This window comes from Orycteropus afer, unplaced genomic scaffold (assembly GCF_000298275.1).
Source record: "Orycteropus afer afer isolate SDZICR_OR568_19922 unplaced genomic scaffold, OryAfe1.0 scaffold00052, whole genome shotgun sequence".
In the NCBI taxonomy this organism is placed as follows: Eukaryota; Metazoa; Chordata; class Mammalia; order Tubulidentata; family Orycteropodidae; genus Orycteropus; species Orycteropus afer.
Window position 1 is genome coordinate 12,403,962 of NW_006921639.1, and position 16,366 is coordinate 12,420,327.

Sequence of the window (16,366 nt, forward strand, 5' to 3'; positions counted from 1 at the left end):
ACCCACTTGTGCCTGGCTGCTGCATGTACCCTGCAAGCTCAAGCAAAAAACTTACTTCCATTAGGTCAATTCCAACTCATAGTGACCCCCATTGGTTTTCTAAGATTGTACATGTTTAGAGAAGCAGACTGCCCCAAGTTTCTTCCACAAAGTGGCTGGTGGGTTTGAACCCTGACCTTTTGGTTAGCAGCCAAATGCCTTAACCACTACACCACCAGAGCTTCTTAGCCTGGAAACTAGTCTGTAGCAATGGAGGCCCATACCCAAATTCCCAATCCCTGGTCCCCATCGGCTCCCACAACTCAGTGAGTCTGGTGCATATGTTTTGCCCAATGTGGTCCCATAGGGCACCAATGGAAAGGTATATGCCCTAAGCACACTAGCTTTGTCTCAGGCAGGCTTGGCCTGCACCGTCCCCTCCCTAGAGAGGTTCTCATGGGTGAGCTGGCCTTCTCTGCTGCTGGCTTAGTAGAGAAAGCAGCAACAGCCAGGCAGTGCCTGGCTAAGCACTCACCTGAGGCGTCCTCAACCACAGCTGCCTATACCATGAGCCATAAAGCATCCCCTGGGTGAGTCTGCCCAGGAGCCCCATGCCCCATTGACATGTATTTGTACAACATCCAAATCAGATAACATCCTATTTTATAGAATGTAACAATGACATTAAGCTACACATACTTGTATTCATAAGAGATATTGGCCTGTTTTCTTTTCATGTTGTGTCTTTATCTGGTTTTATTATCAGAGTTGTGTTTGCTTCATAGAATGAATTCGGCAATATTCCTTCCTTCTCTGTTTTTTGTAATACTTTAAATAGTATTAGTGTTGATTCTGTTCTAAATGTTTGATAGAATTCCCCAGTGAAGCCATTTGGTCCAGCACTTTTTTCTTTTGCAGGTTTTTGACCACCAGTTTGACCTCTTCTCTTGTGATGGGTCTGTTGAGACTTTCTATTTCCTCTTGAGTCAGTTGTGTGCTTCTAAGAATTCGTCAATTCCGTCTCTGTTATCTAATGTGTTGCCATAATACTTTGTCATGATTCTCTTTATTTTTGTTGGATCAGTTGTAATGTCTCCTTTTTAATTTCTTGGTTATTTGCATAATTTCCCTTTTTTCTTTGTCAGTCTAGCTAATGATTTGTCAATTTTATTGATCTTTTAAAAAAAAATCAACTTCTGCTTTTATTGATTCTCTCTATTGTTTTTCTGTTTCCAGTTTTATTTATTTGTGCTCTGATCTTTGTTATTTCCTTTTTTCTGATAGGTTTAGGCTTAATTTGTTCTTCTCTTTTCTAGTTCCTGGAATTGTCAAGTTAGGCTCATTTTTCATGTAGCATTTATTGCTGTAAGTTTCCCTTTGAATAATGCCGTCTCTACATCCCATATATTTTGGTATGTTGTAATCACAGTTCTGATAACTGATTTTTTTAAAACATATGCCATATTTTGTATGGCCATTGATATGTTGGCAGTCACTTGGGTTGTTCTACCTTTTGGCTGTTGTGACTAATATAGTGAATGTTAGTGTACAAGTATCTGTTTGAGTCCTTGCTTTCCATTCTTTTGGATATATACTTAGGAGAAGAATTTCTGGGTCATATTGGTAGTTCTTTGCTTAACTTTTTGAGCAACCATCATACTGTTTTCCACAGTGGCTGCATCATTTTACATTCCCACCAGCAGTGCAACAGGGTTCCAGTTTCTTCATATCTTCATCAGCGCTAGTTTTTTTCTGGTTTTTCCATAATAACCATTTTAGTGGATGTGAAGTAGTATCTCATTGTGGTTTGATTTGCATTTTCCCAATGACTAACGATGTTGAACATCTTTTCATTTGCGTATTGGCGTTTTGTATATATTCTTTGGAGAAATATCTGTGGAAGTCCTTTGCTCATTTTTCAGTTGTGTTTGTCTTTTTGTTGTTGAGTTGTAGGAGTTCTTAATATGTTCTGGATTTTAAGCCCTTTTCACATATATGGGTGAGGGCATTGATGGTTCAGTTCCATGAGTGAGATCTGAGTTCAGTTACCAGTCAGTGCACCAAATGCACTGCTACCACCTGTCTGCCATGGTGGCTTGCGTGTAGCTATGATGTTGAACAGATTTCAGCAGAGCTTCCAGGCTAAGACATTATAAAATGATAGTGGTACATCAGAAGCTGTCTGAACTTCAGAAGAGTTAACAACCAGCATCAGCCCAAAGCTGATCCCATAAGGTGGAGGTCAGACATACCACCACTCTCCACCCTTTTTACCAATTCTTGATACCAGCTGTCCCTCTCATTGGCACTCTCTACGTGGTTCGATAATTCTCTGCAACGACCATGCAGAACTCACTGACCATACTTACAGTTAAGTGGTTTATTAATGATGTAACAGGGTACAACTTGAGATCAGGATCAATAGGCCACAACTCAGGATCAGAATCAGGAAGCATGTAAGCAAGATCGGGAAGCCTCCAGAGAAGAGAGCACTTCTCTTCCCTCTTTGTTGCAGGACAGCTCTCTTGGCTTCTGTTGGTCGTACAGGCCTCCTCTCAGCCTCCTTAGGACAGGCCTCTTTTTGACCCTTTCAGGACAGAGTTCTCGGCCCCCTCAGGACAGTCCTGTCTGCTTTCAGCTTCCCTGATATTGATCTCTCCACTGCTAACTGACCCAGCTTATAGCCCCTGTAGCAGTTTTGTTCAGCTCTCTTAGCTGCTTTCCTAGCAGCAGGTTTCTGCCATCACCATAAGCTCTGCTGCCAGGCTCTTTCTGGGTCTGTCACCTCTGGCTCTGCCACAGGGCCTCTTCCAGGCCTCTTGGTGCCTTTAGTGTTATAGCCTTTAGTCTTTGTACAGGTCTTTTAAGAGCTTCCTTGCCTCCTCTCTCTCTGCTTCTCTCTTCTTGCCTTTCTTGCCTTTTCTCCTTTCTGTTTCCTTCTTCTTTCTTATTCTGCCTGTCTGCCAATCTCTTTGTGGTTGAGTGCATTTGTAAGCAGACTCCTTCCACTAGGGCCATGAACTGACCTACCCTCTCTCAGTAGGGCATTGTCACTTCATTTGCATAGTAGGCTATAGTCATTTCATTTATATAGTTAAGTATATGATTAATCCCTGCAGGGTGCATAAGATAGGCCAATCATAGAGCCAGAGAAAAAATACCAAAGCACAAGTTGTTTGAAGTTGACCCAGGAAATGTCAGTCAGCCTGGACAAAAGTAACAAATCCTCTGGGATAGAAAACTGGGGCAGAGATATCTCATCAGGGCTTCAAGGAAAAATCTCTCAAGCTGTTTTATTTATTATTATTACTTTTATTGTCATTTGGGTGAAAGTTTACAGAGCAAATTGACTTTCCATACAGCAGTTTACATACACATTGTCTAATGACATTGACAGTTTACCCCAATGCAACACCTCCCCTCCCACTTCCTTCTACTTCCTCCTGATAGTTACTTCTTCCCTATGTCCATCCCTCCATGCACTCTTGCCCCCTGAGCTGTCTCCCTGTGCATAAACAGTCCTTCTTCCATGATTGTTCTCTTCAAGGAGTGTATCTACCTCAGGTGCATGTTCAACTCTTATGCCTGTCTTTCATTTGGCTGGAAACCACAAGTATGGGGTCAATTCCAGACTTGAAGGGCAGCTAGGGGCCATAGTCTCAGGGGTTCCACCAGGCTCTATCAGACCAGCAAACCTGGTCTCCCCCTTTTTTTTTTTTCCCAAATGATTTTGAGTTTTTGTTCCACATTGTTCTCCCTTTCTATCCAGGATCTCCTACATAGATCCACCTCCAACTGGTTGACAGTGGTAGCCAGGCACCATCTAGTTCTTCTGGTCTCATAGTTGTATAGGCTGTGGATTGCATGGTGTACCAGTCACCAGGACTAATTGTTTCCATGAATCTTTGGTTTTCTTCATTCTTCTTTGCTCTAGACGCAGACAGACCCATCATTGCATGTAGATGGCTGCTTGCAAGCTTTTAAGATCCCAGTCACTACTCGCCTAAGTAGGAGGTGAAACAGTGTTTTGTGTATTATGTTATGCCAGTTGAGTTTGATGTCCCCTGTGACTGTGGTCCCGAGCCTACAGGTTCAACTACTCGGTCCCTCTGGGTAGCTGGCTGTGACCAAGAAGTGACTACAGCCTTGTCCCTTGTCAGCTCTACTATACTGCTGGGAGTTCTTATAGAACATACACAAACCATTTTATATGGCAAAAGGCCGTGTAAAAACTCGTTTAAAAAAAAAGAAAGTAAGTCCTGGACAGAGAGGAAGGAAAAAAAAATGTAAAACAAAATTCAAAAACATGTAAAAGACCAGACCTACTGGTCTGGTAGAGACAAGTGGAACCTCAAGACTGTGGCAGTTAAGACACTCTTCAACGCTGGAACTGAACTTACTCTTGGGGATCAACTTTCAGCCAAACAGCAAACAAGCCTGTACTATATATAAATAATAATTCCGAGGAGGAATGTACTCCTATATACAGTCAACCACACAAGACCCAAAAGTCAGCATTTGTCCAAAAACAAAAGATCTGAAGGCAGAAAGGGGCAGGAAAAACGGACAAATGGAAATGTGGAATCCAGGGAGGAAGTGGGAAGAGTGCTGTTATATTGAAGTGATTGCAACCTATGTCATGAAACAAAACGTGTATAAGTTGTTGAGTGAAAAACTAATTTGCTCTGTCAACTTTGATCCAAATTACAATAAAAAGAAAGTGTTATAATTATAAAAAAAAACAAACAAACAAACTCATTTTACCAGCATACTAGGAAGAAAGGCCCAATGATCTACTTCCAAAAATCAACCATTACAAACCCTGTGGATCATGACAATCCAGTCTACGACCAGTTGTGGTGAAGGTGTGGGACTGAGTGCGTTTCAGTTAGTTGTGCTTGGTGCCACCATGAATTGCAGGCCAACACACCAGCAACTAACAACATCAGATATATAAATTTGCAAATATTTTCTTCCATTCTATAGATTATTTTTTCACTTTCTTGATAATGTCCTTTGATGCTCAGAGTTTTAAATTTTGATTGAAGTCCAATTTATCACTGTTTCTTTTATTGTTCATGCTTTTCATGTCATATCTAAGAATTCATTGCCAAATCCAAGGTCCTGATGATTAACCACTATGTCTCCTTAAACCAAAAACACCAAACACACTGCCATAGAGTCAATTCTGACTCATAGTGACCCTATAGGACAGAGTAGAACTGCCCCATAGAGTTTCCAAGGCTGTAAATTTTTACAGAAGTGGACTGCCTCATCTCTCTCCTGTGGAGCAGTTAATGGGTTTGAACCACCAACCTTTTGATTAGCTGCTGAATGCTTTAACTACTGTGCTACCAGAGCTTGTAGAAGTTTTATGGTTTTAGTGCTTATATTTGGTAATTGATCCATTTTGAGTTTATTTCTGTTTATGAGGTAGCAGTTGGTAATGATTTTGATGTAATTGCTCCCTTGTTTTCTTTCTGTTCCAGAAGCCACATTTGTTTCGGCATGAAGTCTCCAGAGGAGATGCGCCAGCAAGCGCACATCCAGGTTGTGAGTAAGAACTTGTACAGCCAGGACAACAATCATGCCCCTCTGCTGTATGGGGTGCTGGACCACAGGATGGTAAGACTGCTGTCTCCGTGGCTCCCCCAACGTCCTGTGTTTTGACGTGCTCATAAAACTGGGGAAGGCGACTTTCCATCTCCCTTATGCCCCATGTGCTTCTCAGACCCAGTCAGGGATTCCAGCCTTCAGTCCACTGAATGTAAATATGTTCTAGTTTCCCAGTTGATTCTGAGCCATTTTGGCATATGAGGACCGGTCCCACTTTCCTTTCAGTGGTCTCCATTGACTATTGAATGTGGTCTTATCCAAAGGGTACAAGTGAGAAGGATCGTCCTTGTGAAACCTGTGGAAAAAACTTGGCTGACTGTCTAGGCCACTATGGATATGTTGACTTGGAATTGCCTTGTTTTCATGTGGGATACTTCAGAGCAGTTATAGGCATCTTACAGGTAAGTGCCCATGTGTTGATTTCCGAGGCATAAATTCTAGAGTCATTATTCAGGGGACATTAGAATGAGCTTAGGAATTGTGAGGGGTAGGGAATACAACTAAGGGAGATTTTTATACTGAGTACAAATGTTTTTATCTGGCACTACATTAAAGTGCTGAAGGATTATTTATTCTTTTATTTCCCTGGAGAGGGTGATACATACACATTGTAAAAAATATTTAAAGTACACTGCTAGATAGAGACAAGTATTGATTGGGGTGAAGGGAAGGGCAATGTATCAAATGTGAATGATCAACATGGTAGCATTGAGGAGGAGGAAGACAGAGAGAGGTGCATGGGAGGTACAGACAAAAAAGATGAAACTTTTTGTACATACAGTACTGCATTGTCCGTGATGGCAAACATTGATCTATGGGTGGGTAGATGGGTGAACAGACTGAACGATTAGGTATGTCTATGCAAGGGGAGTGTGCCCATGACCATGTATAGGGTTGGCAGACAATGGTTCTACAAGTGTATTTTTATGTTTTGTAAGAATTTTTAGGTATATAGTAGAGCTGACAAGGGACAACTTTGTAGTCACTTCTTGGCCACAGCCAGCTACACAGAGGAAGCGAGTAATTGGACCTGTGGGCTGGGGACCATGATCACAGGGGACATCAAGCTCAATTGGCATATTATACTACACAAAAACATTGTTCTATACCCTACTTTGATGAGTGGCAACTGGGATCTTAAAAGCTTATAAGCAGCCATCTAGATGCAACGATGGGTCTCTCTTCATCCAGAGCAAAGAAGAATGAAGAAAACCAAAGATTCATGGAAACATTTAGTCCTAGCGACTCATATACCATGCATTCCATAGCTTGTATGATTATGAGACCAGAAGAACTAGATGGTGCCCTGCTACCACTGTCAACCACTGGGAGGGGTATCTATATAGGAGATCCTAGATAGAGAGGGAGAACAATGTGGAACAAAAGTCAAAATCATTTGGGGGAAAAAAGGGGGAGGGGGACCAGGTTTGCTGGTCTGATAGAGCTTGATGGAACCCCTGAGACTATGGCCCCTAGCTGCCCTTCAAGTCTGGAATTGACCCCACACCTGTGGCTTCCAGCCAAACAAAAGACAGTTGAATTTAACATTTACACTCCTTGGAGAGAACAATCATGGGAGAAAGAAGGGCTGTTTATGCACAGGGAGATAGCTCAGGGGGGCAGGAGTGCATGGAGGGGTGGACACAGGGAAGAGGTAACCATCAGGAGGAAGAGGGAGGGGAGCTGTTGAATTGTGGTAAATTCTAGTCAATGTCATGAGACAAAGTGTGTATGACCTGCTGTATGGAAAGTGAATTTGCTCTGTAAACTTTCACCCAAATCACAATGAAAAAAAAAAAAAAAACTTGCAAGTGGCCATATAGGCACAATGATGGGTCTCTCCTCATCCAGAGCAAAGAAGAATGAAGAAAACCAAAGACACATGGAAACAATTAGTCCAGGTGACTTGTACACCATGCGATTCTCAGCCTATACGACTATGAGACCAGAAGAACTAGATGGTGCCTGGCTACCACTGCCAACCACTCGGAGGGGGATCTGTGTAGCAGATCCCGGTTAGAGTGGGAGAACAATGTAGAACAAAACTCAAAATCATTAAAAAAAAAAAAAAAAAAGACTATGTTTGCTGGTCTGATAGAGCTTGGTGAAACCCCTAAGACTATGGCCCCAGCTGCCCTTCAGGTCTGGAATTGAACCCATCCTATGGCTTCCAGCCAAACAAAAGATAGGCATATGAGCTGAACATTTACATTAGGTAGATACACTTCTTGGAGAGATCAAGCATGGGAGAATAGAAGGGCAGTGTATGCACATGGCGACAGGTTGGGGGCAGGAGTGCATGGCAGAGAAGGACACAGGGAAGAGGTAACTATGGGGAGGAAGTGGGCGGGAACTGTTGCATTGTGGGAGATTATAGTCAATGTCATGAGACAAAGTATATGTGAGCTGCTGTGTGGAAAATGAATTTGCTCTGTAAACCTTCACCCAAATCACAATAAAAAAAAGTTCAAGCACTATATAGCAGCACAAATTAAAAAATGAAAATTAACAAAACTCCTTATACCCAGTGTGACTATTGCTGAGGTTCTAGTGAACACTGGCCATCTCTCTGCATGTCTGTGTATACATATGTGTCTACCACCATTCCATATCCTGGATAAGGGGGGTGGCATTTTACAAAGAAAAGTTTTCTTTGTCACTCTTCCTCTTAATGTTCTGTTTAATTTTTAAAAGATGATCTGCAAAACCTGCTGCCACATCATGCTGTCCCAGGAGGAGAAGAAGCAGTTTCTGGATTATCTGAAGAGGCCCGGCCTGACTTACCTTCAGAAGCGAGGCCTGAAGAAGAAAATCTCCGATAAGTGCCGGAAAAAAAACATTTGTCATCACTGTGGTGCTTTTAATGGTGAGTGGGACATGTGATAGGTTTCATGATAATCCTTTACACCCACTGTCCTCTGTTTGCTTTACTAGTTCTATGTCCTTTTTCAGGGGCAGCTTTTTCCCTGGTACATTAGTTGCAGAGCCTGGCAGCTGACACACTTATTAGCAGCTGCACCTCTCATCCTTCTTGGCTATAGCATTTTCAGTTGTTTCATTAACCAGATGACAACCTCTAGCCAACCTAAACCTAATTTTGAACTCTAATTTCTTTTATTCTTTCTAAATGAATTAACTCTTATAGGTACTGTAAAGAAGTGTGGATTACTGAAGATAATTCATGAGAAGTACAAGACCAATAAAAAAATGGTAGATCCAATTGTATCAAATTTCCTTCAGTCTTTTGAAACAGCCATCGAACATAACAAAGAAGTGGAGCCTCTGCTGGGAAGGGCCCAGGTGAGCCTGAAAGTGCACACCCACCCTCTGTCTGCCTCCCCCATTGTCTTAGTTACCTAATGCTGCTGTAGCATACTGCAAATAGGTGGTTCAGAGAACATACAGTTGTTTTCTCATTGTTCAGAAAGCTAGAAGTCCACATCCAGGGCTTTAGGGAAAGGCGCTCACTCTCTGTCAGCAGACACTCTGTCAGCTCTCTGGCAAAATCCTTGTCTCAGCTTCTGTAGCCCCAGTATTCCTTGGTTCCTTGGTGATCCCCACGTGGTGGCTGTCTTCTCCCATTTGTGCTTGCTTGTCTCTGTGTCTAATTTACTCTCAGTGATTGGGTTTAGGATACACGCCACACTGGTATATGACCCCATTAACATAACAAGGAAAGCCCTGTTCCCAAATGAGATTATATCCACAAATGTAGGGGCTGGAATTCCAATACACAGTTCAATCCATAATACCCATATATCATGCACTCTCTCTCACTCTCATACTCATATCTCCCTCACCTTTTTCCAAAGTGAAAAGTCCCTTTAAGTTGGTACAGAAGTTCAATTAAGTTAGCAATTAAGCTAAGAATTCATATAAAGAAATACTTTGTGCAACAAGTCTTTATCTGGTACTAAGTTTAACAGCACAGTTTTAATGATCTAATCAACGTGGAATGTTTTTACTGTAAAAGATTTTAAAATCATAGATATCCAGAGTATAAACTGAAAGATCCTATTCCCCACATGGATGACGAGGTACAGGAAGATTCAGATAACTCCCTTTACAGTCATTAGTTTACTTTCAATGGCTCAAACTTAACTAATAGAATTTTATGATGTGTCTTTTTTTTTCTTGCCCTGGATTTGATTAGTGCTTAATCCTCCTGGTACTGTCTACAGTTGATGATACATGAAACTAATAAGTTATGTGAGTGCCTACTGAGTACCCAGCCTCCACTGGACCTGTGAGGGAGTATCTGGAACTGTGGGTTTTGAGTCTGTTCTACAGGGTCACACAGCTTAGATGTGAAAAGGAAACTAATAGGGCACATGAATATCAAGGATGGTAAGTTCAGTGGGAAATTAGAGGAGAGAGATGTCACTTTAGCCTTGGTGGTTGGGGATGACTATGAGAAAAGGCCTAGTCTTTAAACTTGAATAGAATTTGAAGAGTCAGGAGCAATGAGCTAAGCATGTCCAGGGTTATGTAGTGTGTAGGCTCATCCTGGAATGGAATGGAGGATCTGTTTGGAGGACCAAAGAGCACTGATAATTACAGCTTACATTTAGTACTTGCACTTACATGCAGGTGCTGTTCTGAGTGCTTCACATGAACTGTTGTTGTAACTGTAGAGAAAGCTGAGACATAGGCCGAGAAGGTAGCTGCTGTCCCTCCACCACCGTGGATGGAAGTGAGGAGCTCTCTGAGGTGGTGGCTTGTGTGGAAGTGAGGCTAGAAGCCTGGGAGGCGGCTTTGGTCAGTGAACCTGCTTTCTTGTCCTTACTTGCATCTCTTCCTTCCAGGCACACTGTTTTGCTTTTAGATTAGCATCCTTGACTTCTCACCACTGCCACTGTCTCACCAGTTCTCAGCTTGGGAATCCACAGGGACTGTCCCTTGCTTTTAGAGCGCTGCTTCTCTGTCTCAGCACATGGAAAAAGCAGGGACTGGGAGGCCTTTTTCTATGAAAAGCCTCCTAAATGATTCAACGTGAGAAATACCCCCCTCCCATTTAAAGGTCACTTGTCTGACACATCAAGCTAGACTCTCAGCTTTCCCCAGCTGCCACCACCTTCCTGCCAATCCCACCCTACTTTTCCAGAGTTGACATCTAAGAGGTTCATTGGCAACACTCATGAAAATGGCACAAAACCAGGCAGTGTTTCCTTCTGTTACACGTAAGGTTGCCGTGAGTCAGAGACAACTCAGCAACAACTAACAACCACCACAGCAGGGTAGTGGGTAAGAGCCCTGGCTTTGGATCAGACAGACCTGGGATTAGAGCCTAGCTCTGCCACTTACTAAGCTCTATGACCTTGGACAAGTGACCTCACCTGGACTTTAGTCTCCTCATCTATAAAATGGGGATTACAAGTGTCTGGTTTTGGTCTCTTGTGAGGATGAAGAAATGAAGTCCAAATCAAGTACTTAGCACAGTCCCTGGTATGGAGCAAGTACTTAGTGCATATTATCCAATTTTGGTAGTGTTGTCACTGCTGCTGGCACTTCTGTAACATAATAATATAGGTAGGACTTCATCCCATCTCTCTGCATGTATGATCTACTCATAGTGTCTGTCTAACCCAAGAAAGCCTCTCTTGCCTCTCTCCCCTCACCAGATTTCCACTGTTTCCATGAAGCTGCCTCTGATATCTAGAACCCCTTCTTAATATCTGGACCCCCACCCCCACCCTTTTTGCTCTACCCTTCCCTGAACCACGTGTACATTATTCATGCTACATAAAACACTTGATCATATCACTTGTGTTCTGTCTTGCATGTTTTGCTTGTTTTCTAAGAGTGATCTAACAAGCTCCATTTTTCTGAGATCATTTTTTATGCCTGCCACTGTGCTTGGAGCAGTGACAGATCCTCTGTGTTCATCATCAGCTCAGCCTGGTCCTTCCAGAATTACTTGTGGGGGGCAGAAATGTCACTTTAGCATTTGCCTCATCCCAGGCCCTTTACTCGCTGAAACATCAGTGAGCGCATTTGCATTTTGTGGAGAGGGGCCGCATACAAACGTGTCCTATTGCCCAGTGCTCATTGAAGTAAGTATTTCAGGATGGCCCATGGTCCTGGCATTTTCACCTGGTCATTTAGTTTTCAGGCACTTGGAACGTGATACCTTTCTAGGCAACACACTAGGATTGAGTTGGAAGAGGCCCTAGAGTGGTTTTTAACCTTTTCAGGGCATAGACACCCCTCTTTAACAATTAGGCAAAAACTGTGGCCTCTCTTGCCTGAAGACTAATGTATACTCACACCAAACTTTAATACAAACCCAGGGGTTTGTAGACTTGCAAAGAAGAGTTCCTCCATAGAGTTCATCAGTCCTGTCCCCCTCACTAGATAGAAATATCTCCTACTATGTCACAATGTGTGTAACAAAATACTTTTGTTTTTAGTGTGTAATAGAATAAACCAGCAGCCTCTTCCATGTGCCTCTTGGCAAACATTTATTATGTCCCTTTTGAATTTTCTTTTCCATACTAGCAGCTCCTTTCTTTTCTTTAACTGTTCTTGCTAAGAGATAGTTGCCAGACTCTTGCCAGTCCTCACACCCTCCAAACATCTTTCAGGTTCCTTATGTTCTTGTCTAATACTGACTGGTACTCCCAATGACATCTGGCCTTTGTATCAGCCCTAGAGCTCTACTCATACAGTCCTGGATTTATACCTAACTGCCTTGTGGCTAGAAGACAGGGTCTTTGTGGAAGGGAATTCTGCTCTGGGCAAGGACCTTGAGTACAAGGCCTATTTGGGGGGAATTCCTTCCATCTCCCCAGCTGCATCTCTCCAGAGTGGGCCATAGTAATTCTCTTACTGCAGTGTTCTAAATGCTTTTTTCCCCTTCTCATGAAGTTATGCACAGCAAATTCTGCTTATAACCTGTACTCTCAGTCACACAATCTAAGATCGCGAGAAAGTTTAACAAACAGGCAACAAGACACAGTTGACCATTCTTAGAGCTTTGGATCTCTCTGAAAATTGCATAGTTCTTATAATATGATTAGGTGGTTACAGCATAGGACTTTTTATTAAATGAAGTTATTCCAAACACAATATAAGCTCATTACAGAAAAACTCAAATATGAAAAGAGAAGTAAAACGATTATAATTCTGTTCACTTAAAGGCAGTCCAGGTAACACCTTGGTGACCCCTTGCATTTCCTTTTCTCTGCATAGATGTACATTCCCTTCCTTCCCCCACTCCCCATGAGATGATACACACATGCTTATTCCATGCACCAATATTTTGCAAACACTTTTCCGTATTAATAGCTACATTTCTGTAGTGCTATTTTTCAATAGCTTCATAGTTTTCCATGTATAGATCATCAGTGATTTATTTAGCCTATAACCTGTCTGATTGTATCCAACTTTTCACAGTTAAAAACAACTGTAGTGAATATTCTTATAGCTGAATCTTTGTATTCATTTCTCAGATTATACCCTTTGAAACAGTTATGAGAAGTGGAATTATTGGCTTAAATAATTGGAATAAGGGACATGCACCTTTTTAAGTCTCTTGCAGCATAGCATGTTATCAACAAATTTGTATTGTCTTGTGTACTCACTTTAAGTTAAATGACAGGTTAGAAAATGTGAAGAAGTAAACCCTTGTCCAGGTTATGAAAAATTAATATAGTATCTTCATTCCTTCCTTTCCATAGGAAAACTTGAATCCCTTAGTAGTTCTGAATTTATTTAAACGAATCCCAGCTGAAGATATCCCTCTACTTCTAATGAACCCAGAAGCTGGAAAGCCCTCCGATTTGATTCTCACGCGACTTTTGGTACCCCCTTTGTGTATCAGACCCTCTGTTGTCAGTGATTTGAAGTCTGGCACCAATGAAGATGATCTGACCATGAAATTAACAGAAATCATTTTCCTAAATGATGTCATTAAAAAGGTCAGTGCTTGTTCTGGTTGTCTAGTGCCGCTCTGACAAGAAAATACAACAAATGAGATGACTGGAACAAACAGGAGTTTATTCTCTTACAGTTTGGGAGGCTAGAAGTCCGAGTTCAAAGTGCCAGGCTCTAGGGGCTGTGTGAAAAGCTCTCGACCTTGGGCTGCAGCTCTGCCTCTTGCTCCTGGCCCACTGAAGCTAGAGGCATCTCTTCACTCAGGCAGCTACTGGCTGCTGAGGCTAACAAAGCCAGTGTCAACAAATAAATGGCACAGTCCTGATGGTACCAAACTATATGGCAGGCCATTAATTCAAGTCCATTGAAGGTCCCAGGGACGGCAGAGCATGGCAGGCTGCTAAAAAATGACATGGTTACATGCAGGGGTCAAAGTGCCATAAGCTAGCGACCATTCACAAAGCTGTTCCTTATATACGGGAAGCAGACCACATACCCAAAGGCAGCTACTCAGCTGCTCACAGTAGATTCCACCATGGAGTTGATTATCAGTCTCATCATGGGCAATCCTACATCCAGCTGCCCAGCCACTCAACCAGGCCCAGCCAAATTGACACACAAACTTAACCACCACAGTGCTTTCTATTATTTCTAAGACTGGACAATACATACCTATACAAAAATGCCCAGTCAAGAAAATGAAGCTGAAACTGTGGTCAATGACATGAGACAAAGTATATGTGAACTGCTGCATGGAAAGTGAATTTGCTCTGTAAATCTTTGCCCAAATCACAATTTAAAAAAAAAAAATGAAGCTGAGGGTGCCATTACTGAACATTTTGGTCAAAGATTCTCTCAAAGAATCATTGATCAAAAGGGGGAAGGTACAGAACAGAATGTTAAATTTTCATGGACTCCAGACTTTCTGGATCCATAGAGGCTGAATGAATCCCTGAAACTATTTCCCTGAGATAATCTTTAAACTTTAGGCCCAAAATATCCCCTGAATTGTTCTTAAAACCAAACACTGGTTTAGCTTAACTGGTAAAAAATGCCTGCCTTGGGGATTGTGCTCTTTCAAGTTTTATTATAGGAAGCAATTTGACAACAGCAACTCAAACGATAAGATAGGAACTTTTGAGGGTAGTGAGTTTATGTTGATGAGGGTGGAGCAACTCAGAAAGGGAGAATGCAAATGAATGGCTGTACAACTCAAAGAATGTGATCGGTGTCATTGAGCTGTACATGCAGAAACTGTTGAATTGGTGTATGTTTTGCTGTTTGTTTTCTCAACAACAACAAAATAAAATGTTTTAAAAATGAAGCAGAAAATCAAGACAACCACAGAAACAATCTTGTTCTATTCATTGTCTGCTCACTTTAGCATCGAATATCTGGAGCCAAGACGCAGATGATAATGGAGGACTGGGATTTCCTGCAGCTGCAATGCGCCCTCTACATTAACAGTGAGCTCTCAGGCATTCCCCTCAACATGGCACCCAAGAAATGGACAAGAGGTTTTGTCCAACGCCTGAAGGGAAAACAGGGTACGTTTTGGACAGAATGTGCAGGAAACAGTCCATTGTCTGTGGTAAAATTTTTTAGACTACATATCAAGCTTACCTAGTCAGAGATTGGAGGCTTTCCTCAATTTCTCTGTTTATATAACCCCTCAAACAGCATATTCTGTGCCACTGGGTTCTGTGACATATTTTTATTTGCTTAGGTCGATTTAGAGGCAACCTCTCAGGAAAAAGAGTGGATTTTTCTGGCAGAACCGTCATCTCACCTGACCCCAACCTCCGAATTGATGAGGTGGCTGTGCCAGTTCACGTGGCCAAAATTCTGACTTTTCCTGAAAAGGTCAGTACTATTCAGCTGCTCACATTCTTATTTTGAATCTCATCTTTTACATTATATTTTGATGTTCATACAACAAAAAAGTAGAAAGTGCCCAGTAACCCACCTAACCCACAGCTTGGTATATGTGAGAGTGTGTGTGTACCTTTCTGATTTATTTTATATGTAACAGTTGACTCATGTTGTTTCCTGTAGTTTTGTTCTACGAAGTCCCCACAAACACTGAATTAGTGAATTCTAAACCTAGTCTTGTTCATTAGGATTGCTGGGAATATACATGGTGGGTAGTTAAAATTTTTTGTTGGTCTGCATATGCCCGTGTTGGCAAATTGCCGCAAAATACCAGCAGAATTACTGATTGGGGGTTATAAATACATCTTTAGAGAGTAGATTTGCAAATATTGAATCTGCAAATAATGAGGATATATATTTACACACAGCATACTACCACAGTCATCTCTAGCTTCATGTGTATGTATTAGATACACTGTTCTGAAACTTTTTCTAATTAATGACATCTTGGATATTTCTATAATTAGTTCATACCTCATATTTTAAAAGGATTAAACAATAAACAAAAACCTTATTTATGTTTCTTGGGATAAATTATTCTTAAAACTTTAGAATCACTGAATCAAAAAGTTGAAACAATTTTCTAAATAAATTTTTTCAGTGAAAATATACATAGCAAAACAATACCAGTTCAACGATTTATACATGTACAATTAGTTGCATTGATTATATTCTTTGAATTGTACAACCATTCTTACTATCCTTTTCCAAATTATCCCACCACCATTAAGATAAACTCCCTGCCCCTGAGGATTCTCATCTAATGTTTTAAGTTACTATTATCAATTTGATGCTATACAGATAATTCTTTTAAAGAATGCAATGCTCAAAGCAAACACTCTTTACTAATTAAGCTGAACTGTTGTTTGGTTTAAAGATGACTTCAGGGGATAGTTTTAGATTAAGTTGTTTTTTTTTTAGATTTTATTTTATTTTATTTTTTTTTAATTGTGATTTGGGTGAA

At 41.4% G+C, this 16,366-nt stretch overlaps 1 protein-coding gene across 1 annotated transcript in view; it reads left to right on the plus strand.

Moving 5' to 3' along the window:
• The first annotated feature begins 435 nt into the window (after nucleotides 1-435).
• POLR3A (RNA polymerase III subunit A) overlaps nucleotides 436-16,366 on the plus strand; it is a 77,255-nt gene continuing 61,324 nt past the window's right edge. The window contains exons 1-8 of the mRNA XM_042780662.1: nucleotides 436-569; nucleotides 5,469-5,604; nucleotides 5,859-5,996; nucleotides 8,290-8,461; nucleotides 8,741-8,895; nucleotides 13,275-13,514; nucleotides 14,855-15,017; nucleotides 15,197-15,333. Coding sequence (XP_042636596.1) covers nucleotides 436-569; nucleotides 5,469-5,604; nucleotides 5,859-5,996; nucleotides 8,290-8,461; nucleotides 8,741-8,895; nucleotides 13,275-13,514; nucleotides 14,855-15,017; nucleotides 15,197-15,333 — 1,275 coding nt within the window. The remainder of the gene's footprint in view (nucleotides 570-5,468; nucleotides 5,605-5,858; nucleotides 5,997-8,289; nucleotides 8,462-8,740; nucleotides 8,896-13,274; nucleotides 13,515-14,854; nucleotides 15,018-15,196; nucleotides 15,334-16,366) is intronic.